Source organism: Solanum dulcamara, chromosome 12 (genome assembly GCF_947179165.1).
Source record: "Solanum dulcamara chromosome 12, daSolDulc1.2, whole genome shotgun sequence".
NCBI lineage: Eukaryota > Viridiplantae > Streptophyta > Magnoliopsida > Solanales > Solanaceae > Solanum > Solanum dulcamara.
Genome location: NC_077248.1, coordinates 39885832 through 39902103, shown reverse-complemented (window position 1 = coordinate 39902103; position 16272 = coordinate 39885832). Strand labels below are relative to the sequence as shown.

The 16272-nt window shown below is 33.1% G+C and overlaps 1 protein-coding gene across 1 annotated transcript; it reads right to left on the bottom strand.

The window, feature by feature from the left end:
* Window positions 1–2186: 2186 nt before the first annotated feature.
* Window positions 2187–15743, bottom strand: LOC129877262 (bifunctional 3-dehydroquinate dehydratase/shikimate dehydrogenase, chloroplastic-like). The gene is made up of 9 exons (XM_055952750.1): window positions 15237–15743; window positions 10927–11032; window positions 9479–9694; window positions 8937–9277; window positions 8741–8804; window positions 3910–4018; window positions 3478–3776; window positions 2946–3108; window positions 2187–2544 (listed from the first exon to the last, which is right to left on the bottom strand). The coding sequence occupies exons 1-9, from the start codon at window positions 15449–15451 to the stop codon at window positions 2501–2503; spliced, it is 1557 nt and encodes a 518-aa protein (XP_055808725.1). The 5' UTR covers window positions 15452–15743; the 3' UTR covers window positions 2187–2500.
* Window positions 15744–16272: the final 529 nt, after the last annotated feature.

The window sequence follows — 16272 nt, the reverse complement described above, 5'->3', positions numbered from 1 at the left end:
TAAGCTGAAAAGCTATTGAAAATACATGGATTCTTAAAATCAAGCGTAAGGTAGATGGTAGCATCAAAAGATTCAAATCTCGCCTAGTAGCTGAGGGGTACACACAACAGGAAGGAATTGATTATGAAGAAACGTTTTCACCTATTGTACGCTTTACTTCAATAAGATTAATTGTCTATAGTGGCTAAGTTGGATCTTGAATTGTATCAAATGGATGTGAAAACTGCATTTCTCAATGGAGAACTAGAAGAAGAAATCTATATGGAACAACCTATAGGTTTCATGAAAAAAGACGAAGAAAATAAAGTATGTCGACTTCAAAGGTCGATTTATGGCCTTAAACAATCTTCTAGACGGTGGTACTTATGTTTCCATAATGCGGTCATATCGTATGGATTTGTTATGATACATAAAGACCATTGTATGTACATCAAAAGATTCAAAGATAAGTTTGTGATCTTATCATTATATGTAGACGACATACTAATAGTTGTAAGTGACATTGATTTTATAAAAGAAACAAAAGAGTGGTTATCATCTACTTTTGAGATGAAAGATATGGATGAAGCAGCATATATTCTTGGAGTTAAGATTTCACATCCGAAGAGATTGTTAGCTCTTTCACAAGAACTTTACATTAAGAAAGTTCTTGAATGCTTTAATATGCAAGACTGCAAACCCATAAACACTCTAGTTTCTAAAAGTGAAGCTTTGAATCGAATGATGTGCCTTCGTACTCTATGTGAGAAGGAACAAATGAGAAAAGTTCCTTATGTCAATGCAGTCGGAAGTCTTATGTATGCTATGATGTGTACAAGGCCGGATATTTATTATGTCGTTGGGTTAGTTAGCAGATATCAATCCGATCTAGGACCACAACATTGGAAAGCAGTTAAAAGGATATTGAGGTATCTCAATGGTACAGTCGATTATTCCTTATGTTATAAAGGAAATGATTTGCAACTCAAAGGCTGCACTGATGCTGATTAGGGAGGAGATTTAGATGAAAGAAAATTCACCTCTGGATATACATTCTTGCTTAACAATGGCGTCATATCAAGGAGTAGCAAGAAGAAGTCATGCATAGCCTTATCTACTATGGAAGTTGATTCGTAGCACTTTCATCTACTGTGCAAAAAGTTGTTTGGCTTAAGCAATTTCTGATTCACTTGGGTGTGTATAACAATGTTGTTGAGCTTGTCACAATCAGTTGGATAGTCAGGCTGCAATAGCCTAACAAAAGATCCAAAGTACCATGGAAAGACGAAACATATTGACATAAAGTATAATTTTGTAAGAGACATGATAACACAAAAAGAAGTGAATGTGAAATACATATCTACGCATCAAATGATAGCATATCCCTTAACAAAACTCATAGCATGTGATGCTTATGAGAGACATGTGAAGTCATTGGATTTATGTAGATGCTAGTGTATTTATATTTTTCTTTCCCAAACATGTTCATGTAAATTCACATTATTAAAATTAATGTTGATTTATGCCTAATTTTCATTCTTATTGTTTCATATACATATATCATTTTTTATGTCATGTACATAAAATTCTAAGAATAAAAAGTATGTCAAACCGACAAAAAGATTGGCCTATTCGCACAGGTAATCGCCTCTATTGTCTAAGTGACAAGTAGAGATGAGACAGTTATAAATTAGTTATTGTCAGAAGTAGTGCTAATAGAGAGCTAAAATTTAATAATCAAAATGTTGTTTGTTAGTGTGTGTTTAATCAAGTGTGATTAAAAGTGAGTTAGTCTGTTTCTAATGCCGGGTGTGAGTTCTGAAGAATAAAATGATGAGTAGATTTGTGAACTCAAAGTTAGACATGAGTTGTCTGAACTATCATCTACACAGTATTTATTAATGAAAAGACATACGCTCCACGGAAAATGAGTTAGTACTGTGATACATGTTTCATACCATGTATGCATATAGTGACCCATAAGGGCGTTACAAGTTTAGTCTCTACTTGCTATCATCTAAAGCTCAGAAAATTATAAGTAATTTTCACATTGTACCCTCATGACTTTAATCAATTTCTTGAGATTCAATTTGGTGCTTCCTATCTTAGTATGTTGCCAAGAGATCATGCTTGATTCGGTCTGGTGGGACATTTCTTGAAAAGCATATCACGTTGAGATAAAAAGATTCATGAGATGAGGAAGATCATTGAATGTTATCACATCAATTGTGTTCATTGACGTCCTTTATGTTTGTCTATGAGACAAGTACATAATGATAAACTCAAAATTAAGAAAAAGTGATGATGAGAAATATGAATGTGATAAATGATCTAGGGTACTGCATACTATAATCTACTCTAAGTTTCATTGATCGAGATGTTGTATATTCCTAACAGATGTATAGCAGCGAAGCTCTCGAAGTATGCACTGGTCGCACGGTCTAGTCGTAATGTATGAAAGTTACAGAATAGGAATAAGAGTTGACCCACTATGTGTGAGTGGGAGAGAAATTCTTGATGATTAAAATTTTGCCATAACGATCTCACGCATGAATTCTTCCGGTGCTGCAAACAAAGAATATAAGTTAGTAGTTTACGGTTTACATTTCATGGAAAGAATCTCAATGTTGTCTGCAAAATCCAACTGAAGAAAATGTTAAAACACAATCAATGGGAGACATTGTGAGAAAGAAACCTCAAGATAACTAGATTTGAAAAGAAATAGGACCACCAGAGCATTATGGTGGGGGAGGAGAATTTATATCATTGCATTTGACAGCTAAACTATATTGTTGGAAATAGCCAAATTATCTAGAAAACCTTTTGAGAAATCTAAAAACAGATGTGTTTCGCAAATGGGTTTGAATTAAATCTAATATCTTAATTGCCCTTGTCAAATCCAAAAATCAAGATTAATTATCTCAAATCTTCATTTCAATGCAATATGTAAAACCTTAGATCGTTACCTTTGCTTCCCGTGAAAAGGTTGAACTGCCCAATAGCCTGTCTAAGAAACATTTCAACTCCACTGACAATGACTGCTCCAGCAGCCTCAGCGTCTTCCAATAGAGTAGTCTTTCTAGGTGTATACACAGCATCAAACACCACTACATAATCCTTCAAGCTAGCCTACGGGAAAAAAAACATGAATATTTACATATGTATATGTACTCCATTTCAAAATATACCTGTGTTGGAGGATAAGTGACTACACTATTGATCCTAATGAAAAAAAAAGTAAAAAATACTTTTGTATCTTGTGGTCTTCAACTAAAAATATGTAAAATATACCAAAATGTCCTTTGATTTTGTGTTCTTACATATGTCATGTGGAAAGTTAAGAATCAAAGAGTTGCCAAAAACGGAAAGCTACATTTTGTTAAAGGTAATAAAAAGGAAAGTAAGATAAATAAATTGAAATGAAGAGAGTATGTGTATATGTGTGTGTGTGTGAGGTAGTATAAAATGTGGAACCAGAGTAGAAATGATTTGAGATACCTCAGGCACAGGTATCCTATCTTTATTTGGATGCATTCCGATAGGTGTTGCATTGGCAAGGATTGCACCTTTTTCCGGCTGAAAAGAAGCTAAATTTTCATATGGCAGAGCTTCACCAGAAACTGCGGCAGCAAGAGCCTTTGCTCTATCAAAATCAATATCAAAAATCACAATTCGAGCTCCCCTGCTCTTGGCTCCGAATGCCAGAGCTCTTCCTGCACCTCCAGCACCCACCAGCACAAACAATTTCCTAGCGAGTGAAGAAGGAAGAAAAGCTGCTCCATTTGTACGTCCATTTACTATGAAGTTCCAGAATACACATGCACCAGTTAAACCTTGAATTGGATAAGTGAAGCTAAGCTTCATCTAGCTAAAAGAGAACACACAGATAGGTAAAGCAATCAGAAGGAAATGGTCTAATAACTGTTATACCTTTCAAAGCATCCTCAATGGCTGTTATAGAAGCCTCACAATCTGTGTTATAACCAATTAACTTCCCATCGTAAGGCCTGCGTATGATAGTATTTACAGCCCCTATGGACTAATGGAACATAACAAAGGTGAATTAGGTTGAGAAAGAAAAAACTAGATGTAATGGAATTATTGTGCTTGACATATCAAAAAGTCTCATGACATGAACGCAAAAAAGTTGTATCTTTTCGTTTCTTTTTTTTTTAAAGTAAGCTTTGAACTCAGAGAGAGAAATCTGAAAAAAAGAGTCAAAAAGATCACTCTAGCCAGTTCCTTCCCATGCAAATCCCAAGCTAGTCGATACCTTAACAAACATATTGTTGAGCTGTCAGGAGGCACCTTGATCTCTGAATCTACATTCAAGATCATATGGTGTTTTGATGATTGACAATGTATGTACAAGGAAGAATGAAGTACAAGAACCAGATCCTTAACAGATCTCCAAAAGGAACTCGTACAACAGGCAACACTGAAGAGGAACTGATCCTTTGGACAAAGAGCAAAAGAAATAGGGACTGTTTCAAGAATCTATTCCACGCAGACTTGGAGAATTGGTATGAAGACTTAATTCATTTAATACCAATTCTCCAAGGATATGGAGTTCAAGTTATGGAAACATTACCAAAAATTGAACGCATGAAAATAGTTTAGAATTAGGAGAAGTTGGCCGTATGCGTGTGAAAAAGAAATCCAAGTAAAACAAGGATTGGATTTTTGGGAAGTCTTGAACCAAGTCTCGGTTGGATTAGGAGAACTACAAGAGGCTACTTACTCATATAAATACAACACGCCAAAGAGCTTTAGAGCTTAACCATAACCAAGGAGAGAGACATTAGAGTAAGAGAAGAAGAACGGAAAGCTACATTTTGTTAAACGGACTAAAAAGCAAACTTGAAGATGAGAAAAGGAAAGAAGAAGAACCTGATTTCTCCAAAACAACCAGGACAAACATCGAAGCACCTTTCTTCTCACATAAAGGACACAAGCCAGTTTAGGTTCCTATAACTCCTCTATGAAAAAAAAAAGGGGGGCAAGGTAGGAGGAAGGAAGAGCATGTGTGGAGGTCTTAAAACATGACAAAGAAAAGAGAAATAAATCGTCCTACTGAAAGCCCATGAAGAGAGAGGTTGGATCACATAAAAGGAAGAGTCCCACTCATAGAAGATGAAGATAAGAAGACCAGCAGATGAAGAAATGTCACAGGTATATGATAGAAGAAACAGGTTCTGAGGTGCATCAGAGCCAAAGAACCTGGTTTTTGATGGTTTGGGCACAAATGAAGAAGAGTTAACACCAATATGGTTCTAGAATTGTCAAAGATCCAGACAAGACGAGAAAGAAGAAAAGATGCAGAAGACGAGCCAATATCCACTCAGACAGATGGCTATAGATTTAAATCATGAATTTCTTGAGAACACTGATGAAGGAACTGGTTCTTTAATCAGGAACAAAGCTCCTTCTCAGCTTGCATTCAAGTATATGCAGATCAATGGTGTGCCTTTTAAAATATCCTTCTTCCTATGGAGATTTTGGGAATTCAAAATCCCTACAGATAATCGGTTGTGGAGAATGGCGTTGCAGTGGTTTCTAGATGCTGGTGTTGTAAACAGACACAACAGTGTTTCTGACAGGTACATTTGCTAAAGAAGTACGGAAGGTATTCACATCTGCAGCAGGTTTTCATTTGAACCTGGTTCAAATTCATGAGGTGATAAAGGCATGGTGGGAAGCAGACTGCTGCCCTAAGCTTAAACCTCTCTTTGAAGTTGTGCCAACATTGATATTATGGGAACAATGGAAAAGGAGAAACAGATAGAAGTATGGGGGACGAGAAAGCTTTAACAGAGTGGTGCATGAGATCAATTACAATTTATTCTATCTACCAAAGATGAGCTATCCATGGTTGCATAACATCCCATATCTATGGCCTGATATGATCAAATTTTTGGAAGAATAAAACCTATAATGGTTACAAAAAGAGTAGTATGACAGTGTGCACATAAAGGATGGTACAAATGCAACACTAATGGAGTTTTAAGAGGTAACCCTTGGCTTCTATTTGAGGGACAGTCAGGAAAATTAATATATGCCAATGCCAAGAAATTGGAAGATACAACAAATGTGGTGACTGAAGCTAGAGCTATACTGGAAGGTCTTACATATTGTGTAGAACAGGAGTTGCACTCATATTGGAAACTGAGTCACTAATAATGAAGAAGATGGTGGATGGAAGCGGGGAACCACCCTGGTGTATAGTGGTAGAGGTGGACAAGATCAAGCAGATGATGAGCAGTTTCAATCTGATCATACAACATATCTTTAGATATGGCAACACATTAGCAACTATTTTAACTAACATTGCTTTTGATTTTGCAGGTGAAGTCAGTTTTAATTCCTTCTCTGAATTGCCAAGTGTAGGAACGAGAATTCTAAAACTAGACAAGGCACACATTCATAATCTTAGGATAAAGTCAATACAAAAGAGAGCATCCGATGGATCATAGATATACACATAAGCTGTTAGGATCAGTTTATTACCTGTTATTGACAGATCTTCAATGTGTAGTATTAGCTTGGCACAATCTATTGAAAGTCTATCAGTACATGTTAATGTTGTATCCAATAGATACCGAGGAACAAGAATCAATAAGGAGTAGCGTACACAAGAAGCAGAAGACAGAAGAACAATGTCAAGGGGCATACCGGAACTGATTTTGCAGTTGATTACAGAATTGTTGACATAATGGTTCTGGCTGCCAGATTCCGGTTTCACTTTTTGTTTGAGATTCTCAGTATGGCTTAGGTTTCATAGTACCTGGTGAGAGCTTGGAGGTACTACTATATGATATTAGCCAAAGGAGAAACGAAGCACACGACCTATAAAGGCATACAACAAAGTCCCGAGGAAGGTTCTCCGGAGATTCTTGGAGGCTAGAGATGTACATGTGGCATACATTATGGTGATTAAAGACATGTACGATGAATCCAAGACCCAGGTATGAAGAGTGGGAGGAGACTCGAAGTACTTCCGAGTGATGATGTGTTTGCACCAAGGATTGGCTCTTTGCCCATTTCTGTTTGCCTTGGTGATGGATGAATTGATGTGTCAAATCCAAAGTGAGGCGTTTTGGTGTATGTTACTTGTAGATGACATAGTTCTTATTGACGAGACTTACGACGGAGTTGATGCTAGATTGGAGGTTTGGAGAGAAATCTCGGAGTCTAAAGGGTTCAGGTTAAGCAGGACTAAGACAGAGTACTTAGAGTGCAAGTTAAATAACATGACCCATGAAGCTAGCATAGAAGTGAGGCTTGACACCCAAGCCACCAACAAGAGAGGAAGTTTTAAATATCTTGGTCAACAATCCAAGAAAATGGGAAAATGACGAGGATGTAACACATGGTATTGTGATAGAGGCTCGCACCCCGAGTCTTGTGTGATAAGTAGTTTTGACCAAGGTTATAGGTAAGTTCTATAAAGTAGTAGTTAGATCAACTATGTTGTATGAGGCGGAGTGTTGGCCTGTCAAGAAGTTGAAAGTTGCGAAAATGAGGATGTTAAGATGGATGTATAGGCATACTAGGAGAGAGAGAATTAGAAACGAGATATGTGAGACAAGGTGGGAGTGTCCCCGTTAGAGACAGGATGAGGAAGGCAGGCTAAGGTTGTTCAGGCATGTGAAGAGAAGACGCACAGATGCCCAGTGTAGATGTGTGAGAGGTTAGTTTTGGTGGGTTTTAGGAGAGGTAGAGGTAGGCCGAAAAACTATTGGGAAGAGATGATTAGACAGGACATGGCACAACTTCATTTTGCTGCGGACATGACCTTATATAGGAGGTTATCGAGGGCAGAAATTAGAGTAGAAGATTCGTAGATAGTTGTGCGTTGCCTAACTTTCCCTTTCATACCAGTAGTAGTAGTATTATTACTCTTGTAGGCTCTAGTCCTTTAATTTTTGTTTATTAGTTGTTTCTTTTTGTACTTCCATTATCTTTTTATTTTGTTGTAGATACTTTTCATTTCTTTTCAGCATACTTTTTGTCAAGCTTTCCTTATTTTTTTGCCATGGCTTCTTCGCTTCCTTTTTCTTTTTCTAAACAGCTTTGAAATGCTTATTCTTGAGACGGAGGTCTATCGGAAACCTCTCTATCTCTCAAGGTAGGGGTAAAGTCGGGTTACACTCCACCCTCCCTAGACCCCACTTGTGCGATTACACTGGATATGTTGTTTTTGTTGTTGTTGAGAAAGAAAGCACACGATCAGAGCAGAAGTCCAACTCCATAATTCTGTTATAGCTGTTAGCTTGTAATTTATTTTTTCTTTGTAGGTTAGTTTCCTTTACAACGGATGACTTCCATTACTGAAAGAGAAAATAATATTGGAAAACTTTGTATTAAATCTCTTTGTGGAATAACTAGTAAAAGCCTATCCAGTTTGCCCTTTACTTCCCATAGAGAGACACTGCTGACAGCTTATTTACAATAAACACATAAGGAAATCGATCTGTCCTTTGTTTCACATTACTTGAATTTCTAGTAGTTCCTCCAGAGCCTTCTATGATTAAACTCAAACTAGGATATTTGTTCTTATCATGAGTCCATAATCAAAAAATATGCAAGTCTTTGCTACAGCTGAATTTTTTGAATTGTCACTACTGATATATAAGTTATACTATAATGCTTGGCCCCCAAAACAGGATATCAGTAATCAAAGTCCAGATACGTCAACTATTTTGTTCCATATTCCATAAATGAATTAAAGAGACGGTTGAAAGTAGAGACGCATACGAACCTCAGCCAGTGGATCAACTTCATCGCAAAAATTCACCACTGCTTCCTTGTATGGAATCCCAACACTACAGTTCATAATAGTAGGAACATATGAGGACTCTATGCCCAAGTTCTCTTGACTAAAAATCAACTAATCCAACAATCAGTCTTGTAATTTTCTTAGGGACTGATAGCTTAATGACTATTGCGTGACATACCTGAAACCAGCAAAGTCAGGACTTGAGTAGACTCTAAAGAACTCCTTAAGATCATCCACAAACATTGGAACATAAATTCCATTGTACCGCACATGTCTAAATGTAGGATTATGCAAAATAGGTCCTTTACTATGACCCACTGGTTTAGAAATGAGCCCGAAAACTTTAGTATCATTATCCATAAAATCAACTCTGTAAGCTTGTCTAAGGCTGGCAAGAGAAGGCAGACCAGGCACTGCATTACCATCAAGAGATCCATATAATAGGACACTACCGAATTTTGGGCCCAACAACTGACTTATGAGACCTCTTTCCCCAACAGAGTACGCAATAAGCGGCACCTGCAGGTAGCAAGCCGATGTAACACCAGTTTAACTAAAAATAAGTAACAATGAAGATAAGCAAACACTTTTTCCTTCTTTCCTTTTTTCTATTTCTTTTATTCTGTGTGGATAAGCAGACAGTTTCTGTATCTTTTTCATTGGTATATGACATAATGTGATTCCAGTAGAGGGAAATACAGTATCAATCAGAATGAATACCTGGCAATGTGAAAGCAAGTGAAACGTTTTCTCTAGTTCTGTAATGTCATTTGCATTTGTAACAATTTTGAGGATATCTGCACCAGTAGATTGCATGGATGCAACAACTTGGCTGAGGTCTTCTTTAGAGGTCACATTGTCCACGAAACATGATGTAATTACTTTACAACCACTACTCCACCTCGACTTTTCTTTTTTTGTGAAGTCACTAGCTATCTGAACAACAATACAATGAATTAGAAATCCATGAACTCTCTACATAAATGCTTTAGAGTCTGTTTGACATTATTGTTGGAGTCTAAAAACACTTATTTTGAAAGAAATTATTTTTTGGCCAATCAAAAAAAACTGCTTTTAAATAGAAGCACATGCAGATTTTCTACAATGAGAAAGAAGCTAAAAAATTTTGCTTCTTAAAATTTATTTTATGTTTATATATATATATATATATATTGTTTTACGTATTATTTTGCAGGGTTAGAAAAAAAGGGTAACAACAATATTTTTGCAGGATGAAGACATTAACTATTATGCTAGTGAGGATATTATCATAGAGATCAAAGAAGAGATGGACTTTCAGGTATACCTTCAGAAATAGAAGGCAGATCTTCTACTATTATGGAAACATTGCATGATAAAATTAGGGATGAAATCATTGAGAATTTTTATGATGTATGAGGACTTTATTTATTTTTGTGGTGAACTTTTCATATTTAGTAATTTAATTTGTGGAATGGTTTTTAAATTTATTTTGCTATATACTTTTAATTATATTTAAATCATCATGTTAATATTATGTTAATATTTAATTTTTTTTAATTTACCTATGTATAATATTGATTGAAAATTTGAATATGTACATTTTAATTTAATAAAAATGAAAATTTTAATTAAAATATTTATAATAGATATTTAAAATATTTTAATTAAAATGTTTATAATAGATATTTAAAATAATTTTTCTCTATAAAATAATCAAAATATTAAAAATGCATTGATACTTGTACTTTTTCGTAATTTAACTCTAAAAAATATTTTTTTAAAAAGGTTTAGTCAAACAGCTTATCAAAAACACTTTTTAAATGACAAATTATTATTTTTCAAAAGTACTTTTCAAAACTATTTTTAAAAAGTACTCCTAAAAATAATCAGTTTTTTTAATAGCAATGTCAAAAAAATAATTTAACAACTAATTTAAATCCAGTTAGCTTGGCCGGATACTGAAATAAAATAGCAAAATGCGACAATTAAGATAGTTGCTACCATTATGAATCTGGAAAGAGAAGACAGCACAAGTTGGCATAACCAACCAAAACAAGTTATTGAAGGGAACTTCAGTACATTAATCATATTAATGGTCAACAACTGGGTTGCAATAACATTAAAATAATTGAAATTAAAAACAAAAAATATATCAGTCAGTATAAACAAACACATGTAATGAGTACCTTGAGGTCCAACTCAACATAATCAGCCCCCAATTCTTTAGCCAACCGAAGGACTTGCAACTGCTTGTGGCCATCATCTTCAAACTTATTTCCATCCCATATTGGCCTGAATAATGACTTGTTAAAACCCCATTGATTCTTACAAAATCAGGTAAAATCTGGACCTCAAAATTATGTATGCAAATTTAGAAAATGCGATTCTGGTGCATTTTTTGTTATTACAAAATTATAGCTTCAAAATCCAGAAAGTTTACTTAAAGCGATTTTGGTGCATTTTAGTTTTCCTTTCTATTGATTATAGATGCTTCCGCTTTTCTCCCTATTCTGACCTGACAAGGGAATTTTTTATTAAAAGAAGAATCTTCTTTCAGGTCCAAGTCCCCGACAACTGCTATCAGATATGTTATTTGTTATTTGAAGATGGATAACATGTTGGGGCAGCTGAATATATAGAAAGCCATGAAATTATAATTACTATGTTTAAAGATATTTAATAAATAGTAAATGAGACAATAATAAAAAGAAGGTCAGAAATTTACAAGGTTCGACAAAATTTGTTTTTTTGCCTAATATTCGGATATAACCAATCAATATTTATTTCACTTCAAAAGAATACAAGTGAAATATTACAAAAGAGAAAAAAGATCAAATGCCTTAGAAGATGAGAAGGCAAGTGAGAATTGTGTTTCAAATAAATCAAGAGTTACTTATTTATAGGAATGAATTCTCCTTCTGGATGTTATCCGTGACATTAGTATGTATCAAAATGTTAAAGTTTAACTTGTGAAATCAAGTTATGATTTACCAAACTTTCACCTATAAAGTTACTATTTATAAAAATGAATTCTCCTTCTGGATGTTATCCGTGACATTAGTATGTATCAAAATGTTAAAGTTTAACTTGTGAAATCAAGTTATGATTTACTAAACTTTCACCTATAAAGTTACTATCTTGATATTTTATACCAATAAAAAATTATCTTCATACCATATATTTAAATTAATTAATCTAAAATCTTATCAAATTTAACATAACTGTCTATCATTAGAATATACATGGAAAAAAGAAATAAATAGAAAAGGAAGTGAAATGAAGGCAAAAGTAAAACAAAGCAAAAGAGGAGAAACTGGAAGAAAATTTCGTTTTCCCTTATTTGGTTTAGGTTTAAGAGGAAATGGATACGGAAAGATAATCTCCACTTTGTTTTCATTCCCATTTAAGTGGGCCTCGGGTCAACAAAAGCTTTTCTTTGTAAAAAGGAGCATTCCCACAAATGTCCCTATTTTTGGTGCGCTCTCATTTTTTATCCTCAAAATTGATCACCTCTAATTTTTATTTTTCAAAAAGCTTTAAATAATAAAATAAATAGTTGAAAATATCTCGGATAGTAAATAAAATAAAAAATTACAACATAAAGAATAAGTTCAGTTAAAGTTGTGGCATAAGTTAGATGACACGAGTTATGTTCTAGAATATAAGTTCCATGACACATATTATGCCTCAAGATAAAAAAAATTATGTTGGATACACAAGTCATATCTAAAGATTAAAAAAAATTAAGCTCAAGGCATAAATTTTGCCCCAAGACATAAGTTTAGTGGCTTGAGTTATGTCCAAATCGTCAGTTTTATGCCACAAGTTATGCCACATAACATTAATTTAGTTGCATAAATTATATCTCAAGATAAAAGTTCACTAACATAACTTATGCATCAAGATAAAAGGTCATGCCAATCAAATACAATAGAGCTTATGCCCCAAGGCAAACATTTCTAAAAAGTTTTGCCCAGTGAAATTATGACAAAATTATGGATACTTTGGCTTACAATTTTTGTTAAATGAGCAGGAAGAATAAAAATAAAAGATCACGAATTTAGGGGATAAAAATTAAAAATCGCCCTAAAATAGAGGCAATCCATGCAAAAACTTGTTGTAAATACTATGTCCGTTTTATTTGTTTTGGTCAGTTTGGACATGATTTCAAATTGGTGATTTAAAGTTATGAATTTGAAATTAGATTGATTTAAAATGAAATTTTTATTTGAATAGGTAATTTAGTAGTGATAATTAATTATTTTTTAATATAATCCTTACATATGGTACGTGCAATCTATTCACATCAACCTTTAAGTGTTTTTTTTTTTTACAAATAGTCTTAATTTAACCGAACATGGAATTTTTTGAAAAGTAAAAAAAATAAAAAAAACTGTTGAATATTATAATCTTAAACTAAATATATGTATAATGTATCAAAATATTATTTAATATTTTACTTTAGACATGTTATATAAAATGTTGAAATTTAAAAGTTATCAAAATTAGAAGCAGTCCACTAGTTTTGATAAAAATATTTTAAAAAAAGACAAACAAAATTGAAATCGAAAAAGTAATTAATCTCCATCGAGAAAATACTTTAATTCCACTAATCAAATTATTTGAAGGAAATTTTAAGTGAACATTATCCGTTCTAGTCATCGAATTTCCTTCGCAAATGTCTACGTTTCACAAACTTGGTTCTAAGTTCTTATCTGTAAAAACAAATATTGTTTTGAGAATAATGAAAGGAGATTATAAATTAGAAAATTGAACCCCATCAAATTGTTTTTATAGATTATCAATTAACTCGATTACTAAGATTTTCCTTCACTTGTAAATGTGTCTTCAATTCAAAATAATTTTACTTTTATTTTTAATCAAATATTGTCCAAATGATAAATAGGGAGATTGAATTAAAAGAGACTTTTGAGAGTGTAAATAAAAAAAAATATGACACAAGTCTTGAAAATGAAGTAAAGGGGACATTTTTTTAATTAGTGATAATGACACATATTTTAAAAACCCACAATTTTTTTTAATTTACAAAAGACCCCCTTTCTTTTTTTCCTGCCCCTCATCCACCCCTCAGCCCCATCATCCCCTTCTCCACGTCATCATCACCTCTAAACAACTGGCAGATGTTTAAACATTTGTCTAAACAACTAACAAATATTTTCATATCTCGATCTCCAAAACAATTAGCAAATATTTTCATATCTCTCCAAACAACTAGCTGATATTTAAAATATTCTCATTATTTTAACTAAAGAATCATAAAAAATACTTAAACGACTTAGGTTGTTTAAATATCTTCTGGTTGTTTGAACTAAAACAACTTTTGATTGTTTAAACAATTTTTGGTTGTTTAACTTCTGTTGTTTGAACTAAACAACTTAAGGTAGTTTAAACAATATCTCTTGGTTGCTTGAACAATTCTTGTTTATATAAATAACATATCAATTTTTTTTTTATAATTTTCACAATCAAATCGAAGTGAAGAAAAAAATGAGGATGACAACATCCGAAGAAGAAGAAGATGAAAACATAAAAAGTTTGAAAAGAAAGGAAAAAAGGGAGAAGAAAAAAGGCTAAGAAGTTAAGGAAGAAGAAGATGGAAAAAAAAAAGAACAAGAGCGTTTAAAAAAATGGAGAAAAGAAAAGAGAAGAGGGAAAAAGAGAACAGAGCGTTTAAAAAAATGGAGAAAACGAATGAAATTTAGGATTTTATTAAAAAATTTGATCTTTTAATTTTTACCCTAAACTTTTAAATATTCTAATTCAACGTCATCTCTTCATAATTAATCTCTAATTAAATATTTATAAAAAAAATAATAATAATAAAAATCTCGTATGTTTCATTCCACTCTCAAAAATTCCTTTTAGCTCATTTTCCCTAAATGCGGCGGAGGTTTGAAACTCTCTTACTTCCTCCGAGAAAATGTCAAAATGACAAAAAAAAAATTGGGCGTGGACTGTATCAATCTACAGAAGTTACCAGCCAACAATGAACAAACTAATGGATCTTTCTGACAACTGACATTAACATTTCATAACTTTATTTTTTTTCCCCAACAACTCTTAATTTGAGCAAAAATTGTGGCCCCTTCCCAAATAATATTTTCTCCATTTTATTTTATGTATCACTGTTTAATTGACATAATATTTTTAAAAATAAATTAAATTTATAATCTAAAACAATTCTTAAATATTTTTTTATAAATCACTCAATAAAAAATAAAAGTACAATTATTTCTAATGGTAATAAAATGACATTTTTTTGGCACACTGAGAAAAGAAATGGATACACATAGTTAACGGAGGGAGTAGTTTGTTTTGTTTTTGGTGCAAAAGAATATTCTCATAATTGTCCGAGTTTGCTGGAAGAGGACTTCATCTTTTGGGAATGATAAGTAGAATGGTATTAACAGAAAGAAAATGGAATTATTTCAACAGTAAAAGGGAAAAATAAAAAGAATTGAAGCTTTATATATACCTGTAAAGAATGAGAACAGGAAGCGGCTTATTTTTGAAGAGAATTTGAAGATCTTTGTGGGGTTGGAAGTTGTGGATAGCATCAAGTCTAATCTCAACACAATCTGCACCTTGTGATTTTGCCTGAAGCATATCATGAACTAATTCCTCCACTGATGTGGCCATTAATGGAGCACAAACCATGGCGGAATTCTTCAACAATCCAACACTACCCATTTCCACAAACCAATAAAACAATGGGTAATCAAGGAAAATAATGTGGATTGGGTAATTGGTTGACTACTATTTATATGCAAAATTGAAACATAAAAAAATGAATGACGAAGCTTTACTTGTCTTTTTCGGAAATGTATTTGTTGTTGAGTAGGTTGGGGAAAGATAGGTAAGTAATTTAAGTAATGGGGGTTGTAGAATCTTTTTTGCAACCCAACAACTTTGAAAACGTAAAGATAAGAATGACAAAGTTTGAATCATTTGCAAAAGTACTGCGGCATCCCGTAGAAATAGTAGGTGGGTTGGTGGCTGCGTACTAAATTAAATTCTAAACAATTTTATTATACATTATTACTTTATTTCTTAAATTATCATATCATATTGGTGTACCTACTGCATTGATGCTCGATTAATTTAAATTTGATTTACGTAGTATTCTTTCGGGGGATGCACTCAAAATTAAAAAAAATTCATACCTGAGCCTTCTGATTAAAGAAGCAACTTGATTCACTGTACCACATCATTTGATGGTATATCATACCTAATAATGTGTGTTGTTACATGTTAGTCAACTAAATAGAGTAAATACATCAAATTCTCTCTGAACTTGGCAACAAAATGTAATTTAACACTTTAACTACATAGACGTTTAAATAACTCCCTTAACAATTTTCAGGTGAATTAAATACTATCCTGAAATTATAATATCAATCTCATCTGCCACATCATAGTCATATAAGTACCACAACATAGCTATGTCAGTGCCACATCATCAATTTTTTTTTTGTTATTCACCATTTTTTGTTTTACAATTTTTTAAAAGG

Coding starts and splice junctions, on each gene's coding strand:
- LOC129877262 (XM_055952750.1), bottom strand. CDS start 15,451: ATGGGTAGTGTTGGATTGTTGAAGAATTCCGCCATGGTTTGTGCTCCA. Junction 11,033..15,236: donor CCTGTTCTCATTCTTTACAG/GTATATATAAAG, acceptor GTCATTATTCAG/GCCAATATGGGATGGAAATA. Junction 9,278..9,478: donor ACTTGCTTTCACATTGCCAG/GTATTCATTCTG, acceptor TGCTACCTGCAG/GTGCCGCTTATTGCGTACTC.